This window comes from Cervus elaphus, chromosome 31, assembly GCF_910594005.1.
Source record: "Cervus elaphus chromosome 31, mCerEla1.1, whole genome shotgun sequence".
Classification (NCBI taxonomy): Eukaryota; Metazoa; Chordata; class Mammalia; order Artiodactyla; family Cervidae; genus Cervus; species Cervus elaphus.
Window position 1 is genome coordinate 45,288,001 of NC_057845.1, and position 27,868 is coordinate 45,315,868.

The window sequence follows — 27,868 nt, forward strand, 5'->3', positions numbered from 1 at the left end:
AAACAGATTTAGTATTAAGTAAAATTTTTCAAGATAATGGAAAGAACTCATGTCAGAATTGGATGTCCTGGATACACATTCAACTCTCTGTCCTTCTCACCCTAATTACCTCCTAAAAGCCCAGTCTCCAAATGCCAACACATTGGGAGGCAGGGCTTCAACTTATGAATTTTGAGGGAACACAAACATTCAGTCCATAACATCATCTGAGAGTTAACATAGCATACTGTAGATATGAGTGTACAACACACACAGACACACAGACATATATACAAAAGGAAGGATCCATCACAGATCATGGATGGAATATTAATTAATCTTGTTATTTCCCATTTAAACTACTGTGTCAGTTGTTTTCTGATTAAGTGCATTTAATAGTAAGCAGAATGTTATTAATTAAATAATGTTTTATTTTCTCATGTAACAAGAAACCCAGAGATAGATGGTTGCTGGTGTTTGTTCAGTAGTGTGAGGCTATTGGGGTTGAAGTCTTTATTATTCTCCTGCGTTTCTTTCATGGTTGCAAGATGATGGCTCTAGCTGTTGTCCACATTTCAGGAATGAGAAATAAAATCTGAGAAAGAGCGCAAAGGTGTAAGTCAGATGATTCTTTAACAGGTTTTTCTAGGAGCTCCACCCAATGACTTCAGCTTACACTTTATTGACCAGAACTATATTATGGTGGCTGCCAGTACCTACTAGTAAGGAAAGCCAAGAAATATAGGTTTCCCTTGCTTCCTTAAAGTACAGTGTTTCTATGAAATGTTTTGGTAAGCTGAAATGGCATGAAGCAAATAAAGAGTTATCTGAGGACACACCTTGCTAACGGATACACAAAATAAGTGGGGAGAAAGCACAGATGCTCACAGAGTTCAAAGCTACGGTTGGTGGCCTGATGCTGAGATGTTGAGTGTAGTTCCCGGGGAAGGAGCTTGGTGGGGCCACTCTCGTGGCTCGGGTGCTCTCTGTCTCTATAACAGCTTCTGCAAAATAAACACCGAATGCTATTTTCATCTTTTGCCTTTTTCCATAAAAGCAAAATCCTCAGGATTTCTTTTGGTCAGTGAAAATACGTACTAACATAGGTCTTTCGTGAAAGCAAAGTGGGGTAAACCAAACTTTTGAAAAGCCGGGGATACCTGTGTAAGTTTTTTTCTGGGAATATTAGTAGGCCCTCTAAGATGTGGATTATGTTAATAAGCAAGCAGAGAAATAGAGATATCTATTTATCTTTATCTATTTACCCAACTTCCATGAGTTGGAAGTCAGCATGATGTACCACAAGTCCATCCCAACAGCTGAAAAGCTATTGTGAATGTACAGACCCTCCTGCAATGGATAGATAATCCTCTCACATAGCAGAGCTTTAGGAAATGCTTGCCACAGAGGGATTTTTAAACAATATATCAAAAGGAAACCATATTTAAGGGATCAGAGAAGGTAGCATACTTTTGACACTGGAGTCTTTACTCAGGACAGCCACTAGCTTAATCCAGTTGCAACCTGCGGAAAGTTTTTTGTGGTTGGCAGATGTGCTGCCTCAAGTCTGCCTTTTGGCTCTTATGATGATTCCTGCTTCTGATTTCCTGTGGTTGGAACACACTGTTTTCTTTCATTCGGAGACATCTTGCTCTTGTCTGAGTCACCGCACCATTACTCATTTTCTGTTGGCTCCTTGTTGGGTTTTCCATAAGGTTATCCAAGGAGATGCAGAGACATGAAAATCACTGAGCTGCTGTAGATCAAGAGCAGGGTGCTGAGACGCACTATTCATATTCCTTCCTTTCAATATTTCTTAGGACGTATTTCAGACCGAGTGAGGCAGACATCCTCTGATTAGCACCCATACTAACTGCCGCTTTAAGCTTGCCTTTTACTCCCTAGGTTTCTATACTTAAGTTGGTCCAAGGAGTTGGTTTCATAGAGTGTTACTGATGCAGGGAAACAGAATTGGAGTTTATTTTTTTTTACTTTACTTCAGTCTCAAGTTTGTAAATTGGTGTGCAACTGCCCCACTTTCTGCTATAAGAGAGATGAAAAGTAAATTTACCTGTTTCTTTACTTTTTAATTTTATTTTTATACAATTATTTGGGTCTTCCCCTTTTTATTTTGATCGGCAATTCCAGTTTTTTTTTTTTTTTGACTGTATTGTGTGGCACGTGAAATCTTAGTTCCCTGACCAGGGATCAAGCCCATGTGCCCTGAAGTGGAAGCACAGAGTCTTAACTGCTGGACTGCCAAGGTATTCCTTACCTGCCTCTTTAAAAAGCTAGGGTTATAGATCACTGTGGTCACAATGCATAACATTAGTTATGTAGAGAGTGAAGCAAAAGCTAGGGACATTCAATGGGGGTATCATAGTTAAGTTGGCTTCCCTTGTAGCTCAGTCGGTAAAGAATCTGCCTGTAGTGCAGGAGACCCGGGTTCGATCCCTGGGTTGGGAAGATCCCCCGGAGAAGGAAATGGCAATCCACTCCAGTATCCTGGCCTGGAAAATCCCATGGACAGAGGAGCCTGGTGGGCTGAACCCATGGGGTGGCAAAGAGTCGGGCACGACTGAACGACTAACACTGTAACACTATAGTTAAGTCAGGTGAAGAGATATGAGACACAAACAGAAGATTCACGCCAGAAACATGGCTTGGGTAGAAGGCACAGAGTATGGCCACTAACTGGAATGAGGAGAGGGAATGGGAAGGCAGAGGAGAATCAGAGTTGATTCAGGCGTCCGGACTCTGAGGATGGGACTGCCACTGGGTTAAAGAAACCCGAAGTAAGATCTGTTTGGGAGTAATAGGGACCATGTGCTCTCTGTTCTCCCATTTATTAGCACTTTGTGGTGAAGGTAGAGGATGAAAGCATCACTAAACAGACTGGTATGGGTTATTCAAATGCTTAGCTGCAAATCTCTTCCCAATCACTTTGTGACAGCATTTGATTTGAATCTTGAATTCAGATCTATTGGGTAACATGCATAAAACTCATTATATATGAAAATGAGGTGAGAATTTGTATTTCATCACTATCCCATCTCTCCTGTGTGTGTTAAGTCACTCAGTCGTGTCCGACTCTTTGCAACCCCATGGACTGTAGCCCGCTAGGCCCCTCTGGCCAAGGAATTCTCCAGGCAAGAATACTGGAGTGGTAGCCATTCCCTTCTCCAGGGGATCTTCCTGACCCAGGGATCAAACTCACGTCTCCTGCATTGCAGGCAGATTCTTTACTGCCTGAGCCATGGGAAGCCCCCTCAATTTTCAGATACTATAAAAATTTGGGGTGGAGACTGAGGCACAACTGAATCCCCCACCTCACGCCTCCGTTTACCAGTTCAAGGTCTAGGTGTACACACTCCTGCTCTTTATCCCCAGTGGAATGAGCTGCATGTAGGCAGCCTTCTGCCAGGGGGAGGATTTCAGGAGCCCATCTGGTGGCCCACGTGTGGAGAGGCTGGCCAGGGCTAAGGGCTGTGGATGGTGGAGCAGGAGGAGGGGTGTTATTGGAGGAGCACCTGCTGTGTGTGTGCTTGGGGGGATGGTGAGCACTGAATAAGGGACCCCAGCCGGGGTTCCATAACAATATCAGCGGGGGACAGGCAGAGACCTCTGCTGTCTAGACAGGGAAACTGAGATGGAGGCTTCAGTTTCCAATTTTTGAGAAAGGAAGTGCCTGCCATCCGCTATTGAGGTTCATTCATCTTCCCCAGGAAGGCACCGTGGCCCAGGAGCCGCCGTGCCTTATCAGCGGTAAGTCAGGGACACATAAGCAGGGCAGAGCTGTGTCCCCGGGCCACACAGACCCCCTCTACTCCTGCCACGCTGAGGGGCACCCTCCCCCACCTTAGGGGCTGGGAGAAGGAGTGCCCGGCCCAGGCACCGGCCAGCCGGCCTGCCTTCCCTTGCTCACGTGCCTGAGAAAGTCTCATTTTCAGCACCTGGACTCTCTTCCCTGCCTGGAGGGAGCTCAGGGGACAGAGTGGGAAGGCAGCCAAGGGCCCCAGGGGACGTCTGATCGTTCTGTTCTCCCCACCCCCAGGGGGCCCAGACACAAAGAGTGGCCCTTAGCCACTATGCAGCGTGGAGATGACGAGGACGCTGTCCTGGTCCTGAAGCTGGTAGTTCAGCAGTTCCCAGTCGGCATCGTTAATCAGCACCCCAGAATCCCTGCCTGCAGGGATGAATAGCTGTTGCCTTGGAAAAACAGCTCTGGCCACTCTGCTCTTTTAGCAAATTCTTCTTGATCCAGACAAGGAGGTTCGGGATGTCCCAGGGTGCCTCCTGTCCAGGTAAGGTGACTTGATGCTTCTCCACACTGTTGAACAGGATTGCCACACTGCCTCCGAACTCCGCCTCCACTGACAAGGGTGCCGCCATGTTGAGGAAGCCGCACTCACCGGAAACTCCCCATCTCTTCTCGTCTCTTCCATATCCCTGAGCCTGCATGATCACATACTCCAAGCAAATTGAACTTTATGTGGTAAATACTTTTTTCCTTTAAAACTGTAAAATAATACTGTCTCTTTCAGGTTCCAGGGGACACCTTTTTATGTTTGCCAAATTGGTACCCAGCTTTCCTAACTCAGCATTTTCCAACTGGCTTTGATCACATGGACAAATTGCTTGCTTGCATGGCAACCTACACACACTCTAACAACAATTCTTTAATATACCAACTTTGTAGAGTGATTTCTATTGACGATTGGTGAATTATTCCTGAATGATAAAGAGTATTTAAAATAAATGAAGATACTTGACTCTTCTGATTGGCACCCATGCAAATCACTACTTTAAGCTTGTCTCCCTAGGTTTCCATATTTAAGTTGGTCCAAGGAGTTGTTTTTTCTGAGGCAGGGAAACAAAATTGAGTTTTATTTCTTTACTTCTTCCTTGTCTTTTGATAGGACTCTGTACACAGGCCGCATAGTGTGACAGCAACTATATGCTATCTCCATCACAATTGTGCACTTGAAATATAAAAAGGGCAACATTAATATAAATTACCATGTCCCACCATCCCTGCCAGATTAGGGCATGTCAAAACAGGGTTCTATGTATCTCGAAAGGCCTTTGACCTCTCTATTATATAGTTCAGCTAGCAAGTGTGTATGTTTTTTAGCTCTGTCTTGGTTCCATTTATGTTCCGATTCTTGCTTATTTAAACCTATTTTTATATTTTAGAGCTGTAGGCTCCTTTAAGTGATTTTTGGAAGAGGAAGGACCTGCATATGCATCAGTGAATCCTGGTATAGCTCCCAGAAGCTCTTTCAAGCCTGATTATGCATGTAGATTTGATGTAAGTAATAGAAATCTTTTTTGGTTTTGGTGAAGAAAGTATTTCTTTCATGAATTTTTTTAGCTATCACCAACCAGTGGGTACACTCATTAGTTAAAAAACAAGAAACAAACTTAATACTTGTTGAGCCCTTTTTATGTACCAGAAACTTTTCTGAGCTTTTTACTTATTTAATCATCTCAATGAGTCTGTGAGTTAGGTCCTACCCTTATCCCTACTTAATAGATGTGAAAATTGAGACCCAGAGACATTGGTGAGTTGTTTGCACAGTTAGCATGGAACCTGAGTTTGAACCCAGGTCATTTGATTTCTGAGCTCACGTGATTAAACAAGAACATGATATTGTCTCATTAGAACAGAGTAATCACAGTAACACAGGCCCTGGTCCCTTTGTTCTCATAAGAGCTTCAGTTCTTTATAATGTGCCCTGAATATTCACCACCAAGGGCAGTGTCACATGTGCTCCCAAACTACTTAACTACTAAAGGGCATCACTTGCATGTCCTCCAGGCGTTAATGGATCCTGGAATCCTCAGGAAGCCACTGCTGTGGGGTTGGGCAGGCCGTGGCAAAGGGGAACACACCCTTGCTGTGTCATACTCTGGAAGTGAGGCCTCACACCTGTGCTGAGGGCTTGCTGAATTTTAAACACCCCCCTTTCAGATTTTAGCTCAGTCTCTTTCCTCTCTCCAGGTCTCAAACATTAGTCCAACTGGGACTTAGGAGAGTTAGTGCTGCCATGTTGGGTCCACACCCCTCATCCATCCCTTCATAAAACTCTTTGTGGTTAGTGGAGCTCATTATGCATAACTCTTTCAACCTGGGTTTTCTCCTTAGAGACTTCCCAGTCACACAAAAATGGGCTTCTGTCAGCACATTCTTCAGTGTTCTAAACATAACTGGGCAAGTCTGAATCCTGTAGTAGGCTTCTTGGAACTCTCAATTCCATCCCCATGAACCACCACTGGTTCCCACAAATTGGAGCCTTCCTTCTGAGATTCCCATAGCTGCTGTGGGCTCCATCCAGCCCAGAGGGGAAGGAGAAAATCAACCTGCTTTTCTTTTCTTTTTAAAAATTGATTTCTTCTTTTAATTATTTCTCTTTTAAAAATTCATTTGTATTTATTTTTTGGCCATGCAGCATGAGGAGTCTTAGTTCCCAGACTAGGGATCAAACTCATGCGCCCTACAATGGAAGTGTGGATTCTTAACCACTGGACTGCCAGGGAAATACCTCAAGTTGCTTTTCTGATTTGCACCTACTCAAGCTTGGGTCTCGGGCTACACTCTAGACATCATAATTTTGTGGCAGGCTATAACGATAAGTCTGATTTGCCCATCTGCCCTAACCTGGTAGTGAAAACTTAAATACATGTGACTTGTTAAACCTCAAGACTTCCTCATGCTGAAAGCAGAGCTTACTTTCATTCCCAAATATTTGACTTCTGTAGACAGATTTGAGATTTCTTGGACACATTCTCATCTGTATATTCTACAAAGGCATGAGTGACGGTTTTGCTGTGATTCAGTCATTTTTCACATTTTCTTATAAAATCTAAGATGGGCACTTGGCTTTTCACCTGTGTCACAAAGTAGCCTCACCAGGGGTGAGAATCTGGTGATCTTTCCTACTTCCCTGAAAGCTTGAGTTTCCACACAAGCATTTCGCTGTGAACATCCTTGACAACCTATTTGATCTATGTGGGTCTCATCTGCATGTCAATTTGCTGCATCCTTGCCTCTTTTCTTCTTTGACTATTTTATCATGAACAGAACTATAAGCATTCCCTTCTGGCTTTTGATGTGGATATATATAGAAAGGTAGCTTACTCTACTCTACATTCCCTAAGGACCTTTAGTATTAGAGGGCAGTGCCTCGATGCTTTCATGTACCAATGCCTTGGGGCACTTCAGTTTACTCTGTTCATCTCTTTCCTCACTTTCATTTACATCCCATCCCACCTAGCCCCACTGTGCAGAGTGGGCTGCTGTCTGTCTATGGCATGTCCTGGTTATCGGTCAATCCCTAGGGAATTCTTCTGGGGGAGGGTAACTGCGATGGCTTTGATACCTTTTAGATTAACCCATCCATGCCTGCCAAGAATCTTACACCACTCTGAGGAAGCATATAATATTTTTACCAATTTAAAGCCCATAGAGGAGGGCTTAAAACTAAACTTCCAGGGCTTACTTCTTGATCACTCTGGGAAAGAGTTTGCAATGTTTTGCAGTTGTGACTGACCGTTTTGAGTCAGTCCCCAACAAGGGTCCTTCTGCCTGGAGACTTTCTAACCCATAGAAGCGGACAGACCAAGTCGGATCCAGAAGCAAAGGAAAACTTCTTTGAACAGAGAATGGATAGATGTGAGCTCACACTCTAAAGCAGCGGTCTCCAATACATTTGGCACCAGGGGTTGATTTCGTGGAAGACAATTTTTCCATGGACCGAGTATGGGGGTGGGGGTGGGGGTGGGGGATGGTTTTAGGATGATTCAAGTGCATTACATTTACTGTGCACTTTATTTCTAATCTAATGCCATGGTTGATCTGAAAGGAGTTTAAGGTCTGGAGGTTGGGCACTCCTGCTCAAGGGCATAAACTCCCCTGATAGGTCAGGGGCGGGGCCGCTTTACAGAGACCTCTTCAGGGAGGGGGAATTCTCAGGAGAAGGCCAAGGGGCCGCTCAGGCCTCTGCGCAGCGCCTCTGCGCGCAGCCGGCCGCCGCCGCCGCCGCCATCTTGAATCGCTGAGGGACACGCGGTCCGTGGAGCCGAGGCGTCTGCGCCACCTTTTCGCGGCAGCACCCTGGTATGAAGGGCCTCGGGAGCACTCTATACACTGCGCCCTGTGAGCCGGTGACCCTAGACGAAGCACAAAGAAAAACAGAAAGAAAGGTTAGACTTTATTTCATTACTCAGATTCTGTTTTATTTCCTGGGAATTTTTATTGGGCTTTGTCAGTGACACAAGCTTGGGCAGGTTATTAAAACCCATATAGATCGTCTCCTAGATAGGTCTGGATACACCCATCCCTGTGTGTGTCAAAGGCCCCTGAAAGGTGGTTTCCATAACTCCCTCACTTCCTGAGGGTAGCACAGACCCACATGCGTCTCCTAGCATTGTTTGGCAAGTCATTTGGCAGTTTGTTGAGGGACAAGCCGTAGTTGTAGAGACTGCAATAGCAATGAATAGCAACTATTTTCAAAAGCACCCACCATGTACCAGACACTAGCACTTTCTGTACATTATCTCATTTTATCTTCACATAATGAGGTAGGTATTTCCCACATTTTACATATGACTAAGATTAAGTAACCTATTCAAGGTCATCCAATTTCCCAATGCCTCAGCAGGTGTGGCTTGTTTAATTTCCATCATTTTCATCTCTACACACAGAAACCTGGATGATGGAGATGTGCAAACTATGCAGCAAGCATAGAAATTAATAATGATGTTAAGCTGATGTGGTCCGAAATGATACTCTGAATTTTGGGATCCTGCTGAGAAATAACCTTTTGTCTCAAAAACCTGGTTTGAGTCTTTCACCAATTAAATGAGCTTTCTGGATTGCAGAGTGTATGCCTCTGTATGACTAGTTTCAGTTTATTGATTATGTGAATGTAGCAATAGAAATGCTTTAGTTTTTGTGACAGTGCATGATTTTTAAGATATATTTCATTATTTTTATATATTTAACATTTCTCCTTTTCACATGTTCACTTCATCTTGCCTCTCTTTTTATTTGGTTCATGTTGATATACACAATGTGTCAAATTCACCAGCCATGGAAGTAAGTTGTTTTTCTTCTTCTTTTTCCTGCATACGCTGTGTGACAATAAATATACTTCAAAAAGGGAAGCATAAAAGGGAAATTAATTAGAATATCTGTATATGTCCATGGCACCAATAAAGACTGGACCTTCCATGGATAAAGTAGGCTTTAACTTAAATCTTCCCTTGAGAGATGTCAGTTAAGGTCAACCATGCATTCTTTAGAAAGCAGATCCTGGGTGTTGCTACCTATTTAGGACATGTATGAAATCGCATTCTCAGGACTGGCATGGTACTGTTGAGTGGCAGTTAATTCCACAACCAGGAAAGATGTTGCTGCTTTTCTTGGTATAGGATGTTAATCATATTTGCCCTCCATCAGAGATCAGTGTTTTTATCCTATGATCCTTCTGAACAGCCAACTCTTGAAAGGTACACCTGGGCCTTTGTTCATACTTTTTCCTCTCCTGCAGAACATATAGTTCTTGGCACATAGTGAATAAGCGTTTCTCTTAACTATTCCACTACAGTATTCTAAGGGTGGTGTGAATTTGTATTTCTTGCTCATTGGTGAGGCCTGGGGGAAAATTTAGAAGCACTTCATGTCAAAAAGGACATTCCTCTATTTTATTTTTAAAATTTATGTGTACTTCATATTTTAAAGAGTGACATAATCCTTAAAATTTTTTTTTTAAAAATTTCAAATGAGTGCTCTTGAAAGATATTATGTTACACTGAGGATTTTGGTGTCTATTGGCCTACCATTGTATATTCTCAGAGGTACAATACTTTAGGTTTAAAAGCAGAAAGTATTTGTTTTAGTCATTTCAGGCTGCAGTAACAAGGTAGAATAGATCAGGTGGTTTAAACAGTAAGCATTTATTTCTTGTAGTCCTGGAGGCTGAGAAGTCCAAGATAAGAGTACTAGCATGATTAGGTTCTAGTGAGAGTCTTATTCATGATTTCCTTATTGATAATGTACATTCTATGGTTTTGACACATGTGTAATGAAATATATCCACGGCTATGCTGTCGTGAAGTTTCTCTACCATAAAAATCCTCTCTGCTTAGCCTACTCCTCCCTCCCTCTCCACTAAGCCCTGGCACCCCCTGATCTTTTTATTATTGCACGGTTTTGCCTCTTTGAGAATGCTATATAGCAGGAGTCAGAGTATGGAGCCTCTTCAGATTGTCCTTTTACACTCAGTAATATACATTTCATATTCATCTGTGTCTTTTCATGCCTTGACAACTCATCTCTTTTTAGTACTGAATTATATTCTGTTGTCTGGAAGTACCACAGTTTATTCATCCATTACCTATTAAAGAACATCTTGGTTGGTTCCACGTTTTGGCAATGCTTATAAACATTTGTGTGTAGGTTTTTGTGAGTTGAGTATAGTTTTTACTTGCCCTTTTTCCTTATGCTAAGTGGAAATCTGACCTCCTATCACTTATCTGTGTCGGTGACCTAATATACCATCTAGTCTCTGTGCATGAAAACAACTATCTAGGTATTCCTACAGTTTTTTATATTTTAAGCTAAAGAGCACCAATTTGGCTAATTTTTTCTTATGTTGTATAGGATATTAAGTCCTATACAATATAAGTCTTATACAATATAAGTCCTATACAATACTAGGAAATATTAATTTCCCAGTTACCCATTCTCCAACCCCCTGCCTGGGTAAGCTCCACTGTATGAAAAAAGGAAGACCAGTGAATAGGTATGGCTGTATCACCCCAAGAGAACAGAGGGACCATTATTACTCTCCCTGTTTTGGGCAGAATATCTTGTTAATGTAATTTAAGTTTGTATCCACCCGTTTGGAAATTGTGCTACTAAATGCATTTAAAATTTTTGTGTTTATTTTAACAAACTTATTGTTAGGTCAGTCTTTGCAAAACTGTACTTTTTCCAGAGGACTTTAAGAACTTAAAAGCTGGGCATTATATATGCGCCTAGTAAGCTGCTGCTTGTTAATTTTGATCCACGATTCTAGCTTGTCGAATGTGTTTTCTTCCTTTAAGATATCGGTTCTATAATCATGTATTATCCATTGCTCTTTATTCAAAATGTTGTCCTTATGCTAAAGAATCATCTATTCATGACAGGATTTTAAAAATCTTGAGTTAAAAGGAGAAAACAAAGATGTTCCCTAACTCCTTGCCAGAGTTTAAATATTATTAGCATTTTAGTATATCTCTGTCTAGTCTTTATCTCTTTGTACATGCATATATCCCTCTATGCATACACACAGTACATATATATTTATTGCAATACCAGACATGTGTGATGCATATGATCATATGGCATAATTTATTTTATAATTTTATTTTTTCCTCACTTCATTCATCTTTTATTTGATATATTTTAAAAATACCCTTGAAGTGCATAGTATTGTAGGAAATATAGTGATGAACAGTGCAAATTAATTGCTGTTTGATTAGTCTCATGGCTTGACATTTAGAGTTCCCCCAGATATTTTGCTAGAAATAACACCATGTAGCTAAAGCCTTGCAAACATCTGTGACTATTTCCTGAGGAAGTAGAACTGTGACTCAAGAAGTAAGTAAAATTGTAACAGGTTTTGATATGTTTCAGTAAGTTGTCCTCCAGAAAGTTATGACATAATCTGTCTGTTATTTAGTTGTTTGAAAGCTTGGTAACTATTCCTTTTATTTGTAAGCAAATTATTGATGAAAAATTTGCAAGAGAGGACCAATGAAAAGATTTTGGAGAAAACTAGTATATCACTCTTCCAAAATTATATTCATTAATCAGCTGTCTGTGAGGACAATTAGTTTGCTCAGTTGTTTTATAACTTGTCCATATTTCTATGTTTTTAATCAACTAGGGTTTCACAAGAAAGTTTGTTGGATTTTTTTTGAAATCGATATAGTCTATATCTACATACTCCCTGTCTCCAACAGTATAACAATCCTATGAAATAATAGAAATTTTATTAGTTCAGTATAACATTCTCTGTAAATGATACTGGTTCCCAGTGCTCACTACTTCCTTTAACAGGACTGTCCAAAGGAACTTTCTGCAGTGATGAATATTACCTATGCTGTTCAGTATGGTAGCCACTAGCCATATGCGACTACTGAGTACTTAAAATGTGACTAGTGTGACTCAAGAATTGATTTTTATTTTTTAAAAACTTAAATAATTTAAGTGATGAGATTTGACTAGTGATTATAGTGGTCAGCACAGCTTTATAATATCTGGCAAACCATCTTTCTATTAAGTATTGTATCAGTTCAGTTCAGTTCAGTCACTCAGTTGTGTCTGACTCTTTGCGACCCCATGAAACACAGCACGCCAAGCCTCCCTGTCCATTACCAACTCCCGGAGTCTACTCAAACTCATGTACATCAGGTCGGTGATGCCATCCAGGCATCTCATCCTTTGACGTTCCATTCTCCTCTTGCCCCCAATCCCTCCCAGCATCAGGGTCTTTTCTAGTGAGTTAGTTCTTTGCATCAGGTGGGCACAGTATTGGAGTTTTAGCTTCAGCATCAGTCCTTCCAATGAACACCCAGGACCGATCTCCTTCAGGATGGACTGGTTGGATCTCCTTGCAGTCCAAGGGACTCGAAAGAGTCTTCTCCAACTCCACAGTTCAAAAGCATCAATTCTTTGGTGCTCAGCTTCCTTCACTGTCCAACTCTCACATCCATACATGACCACTGGAAAAACCATAGCCTTGACTAGACGGACCTTTGTTGGCAAAGTAATGTCTTTGCGTTTTAATATGCTATATAGGTTGGTTATAACTTTCCTTCTAAGGAGTACGCATCTTTTAATTTCATGGCTGCAATCACCATCTGCAGTGATTTTAGAGCCCAAAAAACTAAAGTCTGACACTGTTTCCACTGTTTCCTCATCTATTTCCCATGAAGTGATGGGACCGGATGCCATGATCTTAGTTTTCTGAATGTTGAGCTTTAAGCCAACTTTTTTACTCTCCTTTTTCACTTTCATCAAGAGGCTTTTTAGTTCCTCTTCACTTTCTGCCATAAGGGTGGTGTCATCTGCATGTCTGAGGTTATTGATATTCTCCCGGCAGTCTTGATTCCAGCTTGTGCTTCTTCCAGCCCAGCGTTTCTCATGATGTACTCTGCATATAAGTTAAATAAGCAGGGTGACAATATACAGCCTTGACATACTCCTTTCCCTATTTGGAACCAGTCTGTTGTTCCATGTCCAGTTCTAACTGTTGCTTCCTGACCTGCATACAGGTTTCTCAAGAGGCAGATCAGGTGGTGTGGTATTCCCATCTCTTTCAGAACTTTCCACAGTTTATTGTGATCCATACAGTCAAAGGCTTTGGCATAGTCAATAAAGCAGAAATAGATGTTTTTCTGGAACTCTCTTGCTTTTTCGATGATCGAGTGGATGTTGGCAATTTTATCTCTGGTTCCTCTGCCTTTTCTAAAACCAGCTTGAACGTCTGGAAGTTCACGGTTCACATATTGCTGAAGCCTGGCTTGGAGAATTTTGAGCATTACTCTACTAGAGTGTGAGATGAGAGCAGTTGTGCGGTAGTTTGAGCATTCTTTGGGATTGCCTTTCTTAGGGATTGGAATGAAAACTGACCTTTTCCAGTCCTGTGGCCACTGCTGAGTTTTGCAAATTTGCTGGCATATGAGTGCAGCACTTTCACAGCATCATCTTTTAGGATTTGAAATAGCTCAACTGGAATTCCATCACCTCCACTCACTTTGTTCATAGTGATGCTTCCTAAGGCCCACTTGACTTCACATTCCAGGATGTCTGGCTCTAGGTGAGTGATCACATTTGAGTCTAATATTAAACTGAGAAACTCACAGTTCCTTGTGAATGAAGCTCACATTTTGTTCACAGAACACTGATTTGCATTGGTCTCTCTCTCACTCTGTTCTTAATTGGAATTTTTTATTTTACTACATCAACTCATAATTTTTTAAAGATTTCTGACAATGATTCCATGTCAATGATTAATATCATCAAGTTGTTTTCAGGTGCTGGGATATAACTGAATCTGGAGTATAACTGGTAACTAGTTCTTTCAACCTGGCTTTATTTCCTTTAACAAAATTTTTCTTATAATGTGAACATCATTCTCCTTGATGAAGATGTAAATAAAAAGTTGAGTAATTTTTTCCTACTTTTCATCTTTGACATTATTCTTATCTTTCATAAATAGCTGGCTTTCCCCACTTATTTTTCTTAAAGTTGATGTAGCTAATAGGATCCTTTCTGTTGTCAATGACATTTTTGTTTCACAAGCCTAAAATATTTTGGTTATTAGTATTCTTGTTAGAATACTATTCTTTTAGGTCCATCTACGATCATAGGGCTTTTATTTTCTCTTAGTTTTTTTTAAATGTCATTTAATAATTTAAGTTCAACAGGAACATGTATATCCATATATATACACTTTTAACTGTTTTTCTCTGCATTCCCTAGGAATCAGATTTGGTTATATTTTAAATCAGTTCACCCCATTCAATGGTGTTGACAGAGCTTTAATTGCTAGGCAGTGAGTCCAGACTGGAGATTGTTAGGAGAATTAGATACGAGTGTTACCATCAGAAGACTTATACTCTACTCAGGTGAGCCAACTTGTATACTACAAGCCATATACAGTAAATATAGCATATGCTTATTAAGAGTAATCACAATGTTCTGTGCGAGCATAGCAGAGAGACAGGATTAATTTTGCTTGTAGAGCATGTAGAATGGGATAAGGAGGCTGTGAAAAATCAGAGAAGCCTGGAACAGAAGTGATGTTTGATCAAGAATGAATAAGAGTTTGTGGGACAGAGAAGCTGGGTAATGTGATATCCTATTCATAAATGTGATCAGTTTGGTTAGTTTTCTGTGACTGTGGTTTTCATTCTGTCTCTCCTCTGATGGAGAAGGACAAGAGGCTTATGGAAGCTTCCTGATGGGAGAGACTGACTGAGAGGGAAACTGGATCTTGTTCTGATGGGTGGGGCCATCCTCAGTAAACCTTTAATCCAATTTTCTGTTGTTTGGCAGGGCTGTGTTCCCTCCTCCTTTGACCTGAGGCCAAACTATGGTGGAAGTAATGAAGATAATGCCTACCTCCTTAAAAAGTTCCCATGCACACACTGAGGGCCCCTGACCCTGCAGTGGGCCCCTGCCGACCCACGCCTCCACCGGATACTCCTGGACACTCTTGGGCAAGTCTGGGTCAGTCTCTTGTGGGGTCACTGCTCCTTTCTCCTGGGTCCTGGTGCGCAAGGTTCTGTTTGTGCCCTTTATTTTCTTGGGCTCCAAAATCACTGCAGATGGTGACTGCAGCCATGAAATAAAAAGACTCTTGCTCCTTGGAAGAAAAGCTATGACCAAACTAGACAGCATATTACAAAGCAGAGACATTACTTTGCCAACGAAAGTCCATCTAGTCAAAGCTATGGTTTTTCCAGTAGTCATGTACAGATGTGAGAGTTGGACTATAAAGAAAGCTGGGCACTGAAGAATTGATGCTTTTGAATTGTGGTGTTGGAGAAGACTCTTGAGAGTCTTTTGGACTGCAAGGAGATCCATCGAATCCATCCTAAAGGAGATCAGTCCTGAATATTCATTGGAAAGACTGATGTTGAAGCTGAAATTCCAATACTTTGGCCACTTGATGTGAAGAACTGACTCACTGGAAAAGATCCTGATGCTGAGAAAGATTGAAGGCAGGAATAGGGGACGACAGAGGATGAGATGATTGGATGGCATCAACAACTCAATGGACATGAGTTTGAGTAAGCTTTTGGAGTTGGTGATGGACAGGGAAGCCTGGCATGCTGTAGTCCATGGGTTCGCAAAGAGTTGGACGCGACTGAGTTACTGAACTAAATGACTAAGTGACTGTTTCATAAATGAAACGTAAACAGAAGCCACATAATATATACTGGGCTTCAGTTCGTTCTGCAGCTGGAGTAGAGTACTTCTCAGGTGAGTGAGCAGAGACGAGACTGAAGTTAGGGAACAGCTAAATGATGAGGAGTGGTAAATGTTTTCCCAGGAATTTAGATTTATTCCAAATGGAATCAACTTGAATGTTCTTGAACAGAGAAGGGAAATAGATTCTTTTAGAAAAACAACTCTGGCAACGTGAACGCAGGATATGTTAGACTTTGGAAAACTTGTGACAGGGAAGTCATTAGTCAAGAGGACGATGAACATACAACTAGTTCAGTGCAGAGTAATACGGGTTCGAATTGAGTGACATTTTGAAGATAGAATTGATAGGATTCAGTGGCTGATTGAATGTAGGGAAAAGGAAGAGGCAGGAAGATGATTCACAAGTTTATCATATTTTTAATGTTTTTGTCTCAGTTCATTTTTTCTCTTGAATCACTTTCCCTTTAGGATCTCTGGACATGAGATCATGTCTATCTTTCCTCTGAACTTTTGGAAACTGTTTCCCAGTGGTGAATGAGTGTGTGCTGATTTTACAAAGTGTTCCAGACCTCCTGTCCTAGGAATTCCAAGATGTGCTCATCACATTTTAAAAACTTCTTTATTTTGAGACCATTTTAGATTTGCAGAAGAGTTGAAAAAATAGCCCAATGAGTTCCCACATACCCTTCACGAGCCTGTGTTTGTTCACATCTTACATAATTATAGAACAATTACCAAAACTATGTATTAAGCCTTAATTCAGTTACTATTAACTGAATTACAAAACTCATTTGGACTTTGCTCATTTCTCCATAAATATTCTTTTTCTTTTTTTTCTATTCCTGGATCCAAGCAAGGATCATACATTTCATTTAGTTGTCGCATTTCCTTAGTATCTTCCAATCTGTGACAATGCCTTAGTTTTTCTTTATCTTTTATAAGGCAGATGATTCTGGAAAGTACTTTACTAGGGTTGTTAACTTTAATCAGTTAGCTAGGCTAGTGTCTCTTAGGATCTCCACTAAAAAGTTACTATTTCCCTGTTCTTATTACTCAATATTTTGTGGGAGTTTCTTTGAGAACATGCAAATATCCTTTTTTCACTTAAACTTTCACCCACTCATTTTAGCATCCTGAAGTACACCTTACTTTCAGCAGTTATTGTTGTGTTGTTCTGGTTGTTATTTTCTATGTGTTAATTGAAATTTTTCCTTTTTTTAAAAGTAGCCTGATTTAAACCAAACTTAAGGAAATAAAGTTGTGCTAATTTTTTCCAGCTTTATTAAAATATTATTGACAACATATGTAAATTTAGGTTATACAGTGTGATAATTTGATATCCATATAAGTTGCAAAATAATTACCACAATAATGTTAGTTTAGTTAACTCCTGTATTCCTCCCATAATAAGCATTTTTTCTGTGTGTGTGAAGGCATAACATTCAAGATTTACTCCCTTAACTTTTGAGTAATACAGTATTGTTAAATATATTTGCCATTCTGCACCCTAAAGTCCCCAGAATTTATTCATCTTATAGTTAGAAGTTTATGTCCTTTGACATGTCCCCACCTTACAAAACTCCAAGCCTCTGGCAACCATCAATCTACTCTCTATTTTTATAAATTTGACTTTTTTAGATTCTATGTACATGGAATATCATACACTGTTTGTCTTCATCTGTCTGACTTATTTCACTTAGAGTAATGCCCTCAAAATCCATCTGTGTTGTTACAAATGGCAAGATATATGGCTGAATTATATAATCATATAACAAATATAAATGCATATAATATATAAATATAATATTTTCTCTATTCATTCATCCACCAATGGACACTTACATTGTTTCCATGTCTTGGATGTTGGGCAAAGTGCTGCAATGAACATGGGGGTGCACATATCTTTTCCAGATATTGTTTTCATTTACTTAGGTTATTAATCCAGAAGTGAGGTTCCTGGATCATATGAGAGTTCTATTTTTAATTTTTTGAAGAACACCTCATACTGCTTTCTGTAATGGCTGAAATAATTTTCATTCCTACCAACAGTGCACGAGGTTTTCCATTTCTCTACATTCTCATTTGTTGTTTAGTCACTAAACTGTGTTCAACTCTTTTTGACCCCATGGACTATAACCCACCAGGCCCCTTGCCATGGGATTTTCCAGGCAAGAATACTAGAGTGGGTTGCCATTTCCTTCTCTAGAGGATCTTTCAGACCCAGGGATTGAACCCACATCTCCTGCACTAGTAGGTAGATTCTTTACCACTTAGCCACATTCTCATTAACATTTGTACTTCTTTGATAATAGTCATTCTAGCAGGTATGAGTTGATAGCTCATGTAATGCTTTTGTAAGGAAGCATTATCTCTTCTCTCTCATTGGTTTATATAATTATTTTTTGTAAAAGGATGGATTCATGGATGTTAATTTTATTATTAGGGTTATGAGTCTATTCATTTCAGTTAATCTGTTGGTAAATATTTTTCAACTTTGGCTATTGGGTACTCTTTCAGGCTCTTATGCCATCTTCACATGTTTGCATCCTTTATTTTTGAGTCCTTCCTTATTGTTTACGACCATAAGATGCTCTATGCTCTTCTGGTGTCTTCCTTGCCTCAGCCGTGAAATCGGCCAGTTCTCCAAGGAGCGCTCATAACATTTTAATGTCCTATCACTTCTGCTTCACTAAGCAGTTCTTCCTTTTTGATCACAATGGAGTCAAAAATATAAGAATGACAGATTCAGTGTCCTCTTTTGTGCTTCCTCAAATTTTTGAGAGAGAAAAATTTCAGTAAGATATACTGAATTTGCATTCAACAAATAATTATACGAGTCCTCCCTATGTCAGTGCTGGGTTAGGTATGAGGATGTGCCCTCCTCTGAGGGAGTATTCTCTAAGCAGCTTGTCCCATATTTCAATACCATACATTGATAGAAGAGCTCTTCTTTAATCAACCCCAGGTTTGCTTTGTCAGACCTCTTCTGATGACCCAGGATTCCATTAACCTAAAATGTCCCTGACTCCCAATGTGTTGAGGTGTACTCAGGGGGTGTCTCACATGTGCTTACAAACAAGGCCAGTGAGTCATGTACAGTTACTATGAGGAAGCCTCTATTCCTTGTCTTCTTGCTTGAGCGTCCTTCCTCTGTTTTGAGTCAACAGAAGCAAAGTTTTCCCATTTAAATAACTTTTGGTTAGTGACATAATTCCCTAATTATGTGTGGTTACATTCCTGAAGATGTAAGAATTAAAAATGAGCAATAATAAAAACTAGGAAAAAAAAAAGAGGAAAGGGTAAGAAAAGTAAGTGATGTGATTTCTGGACATCCTGAGATTTAAGCATGTTTTCTGGAATTTATTTCTCAGCACAAAAGGAAAATAAGTATGTCTGTTGACTGAGCCAGACTGAGAGAGAGCGAGCAAGGGAGTCCACTGATGCTGTGTACACAGGCCAGCATTCCCGGTCACACAGCAGGCTGAAGGGTAGACTTGCACGGGCACATATGTAGCATATGACAGGAGAGGGTCATGCAAGAAGGAAATGGTAGTATGATAGATTCCTACATTATGCAACCTGATGCTGAGAATTCAAGAATTACATAGTTGGTCATTAATTTCATACTTAAACCATTCAGTTCAGTTCACTTGCTCAGTTGTGTCCGCCTCTTTGCCACCCTGTGGACTACAGCACACAGACTTCACTGTCCATCACCAGCTCCTGGAGCTTGCTTAAACTCATGTCCCTTGAGTCAGTGATGCCATCCAACCATCTCATCCTCTGTTGACCCCTTCTCCTCCTGCCTTCAATCTTTCCCAGCATCAGGGTCTTTTCAAATGAGCTAGCTCTTTGCATCAGGTGGCCAAAGTATTGAAGCTTCAGCTTCAGCATCAGTCCTTCCAATGAATATTCAGAACTGATTTCCTTTAGGATTGACTGGTTGGATCTCCTTGCAGTCCAAGGGACTCTCAAGAGTCTTCTCCAACACCACAGTTCAAAAATGTCAATTCTTCAGTGCTCAACTTTCTTTATGTCCAACTCTCACATCCGTACATGATGACTGGAAAACCATAGCTTTGCCTATATAGACCTTTGTTGGCAAAGTAAGTGAAAGGAGAGTGAAAAAGTTGGCTTAAAGCTCAACATTCAGAAAACTAAGACCATGGCATCCGGTCCCATCACTTCGTGTCAAATAGATGGGGAAACAGTGGAAACAGTAGCTGACTTTAGTTTTGGGGGCTCCAAAATCACTGCAGATGGTGACTGCAGCCATGAAATTAAAAGATGCTTACTCCTTAGAAGGAAAGTTATGACCAACCTAGACAGCATATTAAAAAGCTGAGACATTACTTTGCCAACAAAGGTTCATCTAGTCAAGGCTATGGTTTTTCCAGTGGTCATGTATGGATGTGAGAGTTGGACAGTGAAGGAAGCTGAGCACCAAAGAATTGATGCTTTTGAACTGTGGTGTTGCAGAAGACTCTTTCGAGTCCCTTGGACTGCAAGGAGATCCAACCAGTCCATCCTAAAGGAGATCAGTCCTGAGTGTTCATTGGAAGGACTGATGTTGAAGCTGAAACTCCAACACTTTGGCCACCTGATGCGAAGAGCTGACTCATTGGAAAAGACCCTGATGCTGGGAGGGACTGGGGGCAGGAGGAGAAGAGGACGACAGAGGATGAGATGGTTGGATGGCATCACCGACTCGGTGGACATGGGTTTGGGTGGACTCCGGGAGTTGGTGATGGACAGGGAGGCCTGGCGTGCTGCGGTTCATGGGGTCGCAAAGAGTCAGACACGACTGAGCGACTGAACTGAACTGAACTGAACTGGCAAAGTAATGTCTCTGCTTTTTAATATGCTGTCCAGGTTGTCATAGCTTTTCTTCCAATGAGCAAGCGTCTTTTAATTTCATGGCTGCAGTCACCATCTGCAGTGATTTTGGAGACCAAGAAAGTAAAGTCTGTCACTTTTTCCATTGTTTCCTCATCTATTTGCCATGAAATGATGGGACTGGATGAAATGATCTTCGTTTTATGAATGCTGAATTTTAAGCCAGATTTTTCACTCTCCTCTTTCATTTTCATCAAAAGGCTCTTTAGTTCCTCTTTGCTTTCATGCTATAAGGATAGTGTCATCTGCACATCTGAGGTGACAGCTATTTCTACTGGCAATCTTGAGTCCAGCTTGTGCTTCATCCAGCCCAGAATTTCTCATGATGTACTCTGCACATAAGTTAAATAAGCAGGGTGACAATATACAGCCTTGATATACTCCTTTCCCTATTTGGAACCAGTCTTCTGTTCCATGTCCAGTTCTAACTGTTGCTTCTTGACCTGCATATAGTTCTTCGGTGCTCAGCTTTCTGTGGTCTGGTATTCCCATCTCTTGAAGAATTTTCCATGGTTTGTTGTGATCCATACAGTCAAAGGCTTTAGCGTAGTCAATAAAGCAGAAATAGATGTTTTTCTGGAATTCTCTTGCTTTTTCAGTGATCCAACGGATGTTGGCAATTTGATATCTGGTTCTTCTGTCTTTTTAAATCCAGGTTGAACATCTGGGAGTTCTTAGTTCCCATACTGTCAAAGCCCATCTTGGAGAATTTTGAGCATTAGTTTGCTAGCGTGTGAGATGAGTACAATTGTGTGGTAGTTTGAACATTCTTTGGCATTGCCTTTCTTTGGGATTGGAATGAAAACTGACCTTCTCCAGTCCTGTGACCACTGCTGAGTTTTCCAAATTTGCTGGCATATTGAGTGCAGCACTTTCACAGGATCATCCTTTAGGACTTGAAATAGCTCAACTGGAATTCCATCACCTCCACTAGCTTTGTTCATAATGATGCTTCCCAAGGCCCACTTGACTTTTCATTCCAGGATATCTGGCTCTTATTGAGTGATCACACCATCATGGTTATCTGGGTCATTAATATCTTTTTTGTATAGTTCTTCTGTGTATTCTTGCCACCTCTTCTTAATATTTTCAGTTTCTGTTAGGTCCATACCGTTTCTGTCCTTTATTGTACCCATCTTTGCATGAAATGTTCCCTTGGTATCTCTAATTTTCTTGAAGAGATCTCTAGTCTTTCCTATTCTATTTTTTCCCTCTATTTCTTTGCATTGATCACCAAGAAATGCTTTCTTACCTCTCCTTGCTATTCTTTGGAACTCTGCATTCAAATGGGTATATCTTTCCATTTTTTCCTTTGCCTTTTGCTTCTCTTATTTTCACAGCTATTTGTAAGGCCTCCTCAGGCAACCAGTTTGCCTTTTTGCATTTCTTTCTCCTGGGGATGGTTTTAAATCACTGCTTCCTATACAGTGTCAGGAACCTCAATCCATAGTTCTTCAGGGACTCTTATCAGATCTAGTTCCTTGAATCTATTTCTCATGTCCACTGTATGATCATAAGGGATTTGATTTGGGCCATACCTGAATGGTCTATTGGTTTTCCCTACTTTCTTCAATTTAGGTTTCAATTTGGCAATAAGGAGTTCATGATCTGAGCCACAGTCAGCTCCCGGTCTTTTTTTTTTTTTGCTGACTGTATAAAGTAGCATTGTTTTGTGGCCCTTTTTGTAGGCTATTTCAGCATAATCTATCCAACTGCCTGATTCACATTTTCACACAGAAATATTACTACTTCATATGTTTTCTATTGGTTTAATATTTTAAATTATTCCCTTTTTATTTCTAATTTATACAAGTTATAGAGAATGAGGACCATGTCATAAGACAAAATGGGGATTCAATTAGCCAGTCCAGAAGGCAGGAAAAAATCTAGTGGTCTGTTGATCTAGAAATAAGGAGGGAGGGTTGAGAGGTGGAGGGTTTCTCAACCTTGTCACTATTGACATTTTGGCCTAAGTGATTGTTTGTGGTTGGGGTTATCCTTTGCATTGTGGAATTTTTAGCAGCAGCTCTGGTCTCTACCAACCAGAAGCCATTGGAGTTTTGAGCTCTTGCCTCTAAGTTGTGACCACCAAAAATGTTTCTAGAGATTATCAAATAGTCCCTGGGAGCAAAATTGCCTGCCGTAGCTTAAAAGAAAGGAGACTTAAATGACACAGAGAAAAGAGAATTGTGTTTGCATCTTGATTTATATAAACCAAATATAAAAAATTATGAGGCAGCTGGAAAAATATCAATAACTGGATATTTGATAATAGTTAGGAATAATTGTTAAATTTGGAAGTGGGATAATGGTATTGTGATTATATTTTTTTAAAGATTTTTAAAAATGTTGTACCTCGAGTGATATATACTGAGATATTTAAAATTAAACTGATATATCAATATCTTCTATTTACTTAAAAATACAGTGAGACGAGTGGGTCAAAAAATGAGTGGTTGTTTAGATGATTGGAGATTGGCCAAGTGATGGGTCCCTGGAGTGGATTCATCATGCTATTTTCTAACTTTTTTATGTGTTTCACATTTTCTATAATAAAATTTTTTAGAGTGATAATAGTGTAAAATGGTATTTAGACATATTCTGATAACTACCAGAAAAAAAAAAACCCAGAAAAACCAGCTAAGAAGAGATGAAAGTGGTAGTTTCTGGGGAGGGTCACAGTGAAATTAGAGTGCTGCCTTTTTGTTAACCTTTTAGCACTACTCCACTGTTAAAGCTGTGTGCTGCTAATTCTTTGACAAATAAGAAATAATATTAAAAAAAAAACCCCTAAAATCCAAAATAAACACTGGAGAGATCCTATTGATTATTCCTCTTGTGAAGATGCAGTTAGATTTGGTTCTATATAAATTCCTATGTCTAGAGATCAAGTTAAATGACACTGCAGGAAATCAATCAGCTGAATCTAGAATGTGGAGCACTATGAATGGCTTATGACTTGCTTTTGATTCAGATCCAGTTACCTTCTTTTTCTCTTCTACCTCTTTTTTTGGGAACACATTAAGAGAACAAAAGCCTTCTTGGGAGGTGGATATTTACCTTTACTTCTTGCAGCTTGTGGTAAACAGATAAAGAAGACTTTTGTCCCGGCATAGTTGCCAGTTCCTTGCCTCCTTCTTTACTTTCTTTTTTAAATGTCCTCTGGCCTAAGCTGCATTTGCCAGCTCAGTTTTTGTCAGAGCCCTTTGTTGGGGTAGAAGGGAACATTTGTCAACCTATTATTAAAGAATATTATATTATCTCTTATTTTTGCTAATGATTGTCATTTGTATGATGCCTTGGCAAGAAGCCCAGAATGGGCAAAGAATAAATGGATTACGGTACCCAAACCCCACCCTGAGCTCTAAAAATTTTCATGGTTACAAGCAAAACAAACATCTTTTGACCTACTATCCCTACTCTGTGTCAGATGCATAATTATACTTCTTATGTGGTGACACAGATTTCCCAGAACTCCTAGGAGACAAAATAACATAGTGACCCAAGGCTGTTATAGGCGTGCAGGCCAACAGGATGAGGTACTTTGAAATGTGCTCTAAAGGCTCTTGCTCTGTGAGGTCTGTTCACCAAGATTCCCGTTACCATGGTGCTCAAAGCCACGCATTTTAGAATCAACCCTTTGTGTAAATGCATGTAAATCTCTAGAAGCTTTCTAATACGATACAAACATGTTACTTGGGAGAAACAACATGTCGACTCTGTGCATCCACAAATTGTCTAGATATGAATTAGTTTATCCAGTTATTTAAGTTTTGAGGAAGGTTTTCGAAGAAGGAATTGCAAAACAGAATTTTCTGTGGCGAACCATGAGAAAACTCAGAAAAGTTATGAAAGTAATAAAAGTAGAAGAAAGGAAAACATGAGGAAATGCTTGGTAAGCCATAACCTGGGTGGGGAGAATACTGGCCAAAGAGGGATCACAGAAGCTTTAAAAGGCAAGACCAACGTTCTGCAATGATGAAAATCTTGTTTATCTGCACTATTCACTACAGTTGTTGTTAGGTATATGTGATGACTGAGCACTTGAAATGTAGCCAGTGCAACAGAGGAACTGAATTTTAAATTTTATTTAATTTTAATTAAAATTTAAGTAGCCTCATGTGACTTGTGGTCTAGACGAAGGATATAGGGAATGGGGAAAAAATCATAGAAAGGCAACATGTGGGGGAGTCAAAGACACATTTCACTTAGTTCATACTTTGTATAGTATCCCTTTAGTAGCAAGCACTTTACAAATTATAAGTTATATTTAGCAAATTAACATGTATCATGAAATTTTGTATAGATGATATAGATTGATTATAGTAAGCCATATTGATTATATTTATCCTTAGTGATCTTATTTTACTCATGAGCACAGTCAAATGAAGGAGAAGAGAACACTCACTTAGAACTATCAGGAAAGGGAATATTTTTTTGCTTAATAGTCAATTTCAAACTTTTCTATATTTTTTCTTTTGAATAATGATTGTTTTTCTTCAGTGTCAATGTCAAATCAAGGTGCTTACGAGGACCATAGTCAAGTTCACTGAACCTCAACTAGGGTGGAGCCAAAGGACATTCTTCCCAACCCCCTCAGAAGTATTGCCACCCTTGGAACAATCAGTCAAACAAACAAGCCAAACAACTCTCTTTTAATGCTAGTTGGGCTTATTGGCATAGAAATAGAATTAGCTTCCTGGTATTACAGAGATGCATAATAATTTTTTTGATTGCTTTTTATCAAGGCTGAGCTGTTCAGAAAGTATTAATAAACTGGCACCAGAAAATTTCCCTAAATCACTTGGTGGCTATTGGGGGCCATGCATCCTAGATGAGAATGAAAAATCTCTTTAAACATAGCATAAGCCAGGACAATCTTTCTGTTGTTCAGAAGATAGTGTCCCCTTTGGAATCTTTAGGAGGTTTTCCTAATTAATGTGGCATTTCACAAGTCATCCCTATGCCAGATGATTTCTCTAGAGATAGAAGTTTGTCAGCTTCTCGTTTCAAGCCATGTGAAAATTCCCTGCCCCCAAATTTCTGCCTGTTTCTAGAGTTTTAAAATTCTTGTGGTCACCCATGACTCTGAAATGCTGTTTCCTCTGAACTAATTGACTTGGATCATGAATCATCTTGCCAATCTGGAGCTGGTATTTCTGTTCTGCACTATGTTAAATCAAGTGTGCGATTATTCCTGTATTCATTTCCCACAGAATCCTACCATCACAAAGCATATGCATCAGAATTATTAAAGATTTTATGTATAAGTTATGATTTACAACTCTCTCTGAAAATTGTCTTGAGGTCAGTGGAGGTGGAGGATCCTTTCTTTTTTTTTTTTTTTAAATGGGAAGGCCCCTTTTTATTAAACTTGTACATTTTACCTTCTTCCTTTCAGAATCCTAATTTTAAAAAAACCATGTTTCTGCTTACTTAAAAAAATACAACAACAAACAAACTCTGAAAACATCACTATTGTGATGGGAAAGGAGGCAACAGGATTCAACATAAGCAAAGAAAACTACACCTGGAGCCAAGAAAGAAATCGAAGAGGAACCGACTCAGATGGAGGCCAGACCACCTGCACTGTGCACAGCCCTTCACTTAGAGGACTTCTAAAGCAAACCCACCTGGGGGGCCAGGGAGCAGCCCTCTCACCTTGTGGAAGAACAAACAGACCAAAAGCCCTAATGATCGCGCAAACACAAATCAATCACTCTATTTGAAAAAGCACACATGCGTTCAACACTCGTCTCCCCTCCCTTCCCAGATTCTCTTCATCAGCAGGGGGTGGAAGGGGGCAGCCCCTGGGCAACGGGGGTTCACAGGACGTAAGAGTTCTTCACCAGCTGCTCCTTGTCATCCGCAGAGCTCCAGACGGTGCGGAGGGTGCGCTCCTGGTTCCTCCGCGCCAGCCTGATCAGGCAGACCACGGAGGCTCCCAGCAACAGGATCAGGACCATCACGAACAGCCCCACCAGGACCACCACTTTACTGCCGAAGGGCAGGGCAGGATACAACTGCTTGCCGAAGCATTGCTGCATGCACTCCTCCTTGGAGCAGTAGTTGTTTTTATTGCCCCGGCATCCTCCATAGATGAAGTTATCACAAGAGTTCTTCTCGGCATTAAAGTACCAGCGTGGGAAGGCTGCGCGGCAAGGCCCAGTGACAGCCTTGGCAATGCAGTGTTCTTCATAGCTGAAAGTATCATCGGAGAGGTCATCAGAATCCTGCCTTCTGGGAACACTTGGGACAGAAGAATCTGCTTTATCCCTGGTCGGCTCATCGACGGTGTTCTCTGTGACACCAGCACACTTAGCAAGACACTCTTCCTTGGTCATGTAATTATTGTCATTCCTGTCACAGCCTCCATACACAAACTGCTGGCAGGATCCGTCAGTGACATTGTACCACCACCGAGGGAAGGAGGCCCGGCATCTTCCCACTTTCTTGGGAAGGTGGCAAAAATCGTGGACGCCACGTTCTTTGTCGGCCGCCCCAGCCCCGGAGAGGAGCAGCGATGCCAGCAGGGCGAGGAGCACCCCGCACCGCCTCGGCTCAGAGAGCTGCGCCATGACGGACTCCGCGCGGCAGCCCAGGGGAGAGGCCTCCAGCCTCTGGTCGTTGGGGTCTCGCGAGCAGGTGCGGGAAGACCCTCGCTGCGCACGCGCACTGGAGGGCCTTGCGTTCAAGTGCGGGCGCTCGTAGGGGTCTGTGGGGCGCTTCTCTGCCCTCGCCACACAGGAAATCTCCAGGAAGCCCTTTTCTCGGTCTTTCGGTGTGCGGATACTCTACTTCCTGTGCCCACGATGATTTCCTCTGCTCCTCACTCGCCCCGGACTCCCTCTACCCTTCAGAACCCCACCACACCCCCAGACCCTCGGTGGGCGCCAGAGGTAATGGCGGATCCTTTCTTGTGACACATAAATAGCAGGGAGGCCAAAGAACTGATGGTGGTCACCAGGGAAAGGGTAGGAAAGTGGACCCATGGCCATA

General features: G+C 40.9%; 2 protein-coding genes and 1 pseudogene across 2 annotated transcripts in view; 1 reads left to right on the forward strand and 2 right to left on the reverse strand.

Moving 5' to 3' along the window:
- Positions 1-4,058: 4,058 nt before the first annotated feature.
- Positions 4,059-4,440, reverse strand: LOC122687467 (annotated as a pseudogene).
- Positions 4,348-27,868, forward strand: part of ZPLD1 (zona pellucida like domain containing 1) — a 405,680-nt gene continuing 382,159 nt past the window's right edge. The window contains exons 1-2 of the mRNA XM_043892989.1: positions 4,348-4,474; positions 5,176-5,290. The gene's annotated coding sequence lies outside the window, so the exon portion shown is untranslated. The remainder of the gene's footprint in view (positions 4,475-5,175; positions 5,291-27,868) is intronic.
- Positions 26,567-27,772, reverse strand: LOC122687466 (kunitz-type protease inhibitor 2-like). The gene has a single exon (XM_043892991.1). The coding sequence runs from the start codon at positions 27,445-27,447 to the stop codon at positions 26,695-26,697; it is 753 nt and encodes a 250-aa protein (XP_043748926.1). The 5' UTR covers positions 27,448-27,772; the 3' UTR covers positions 26,567-26,694.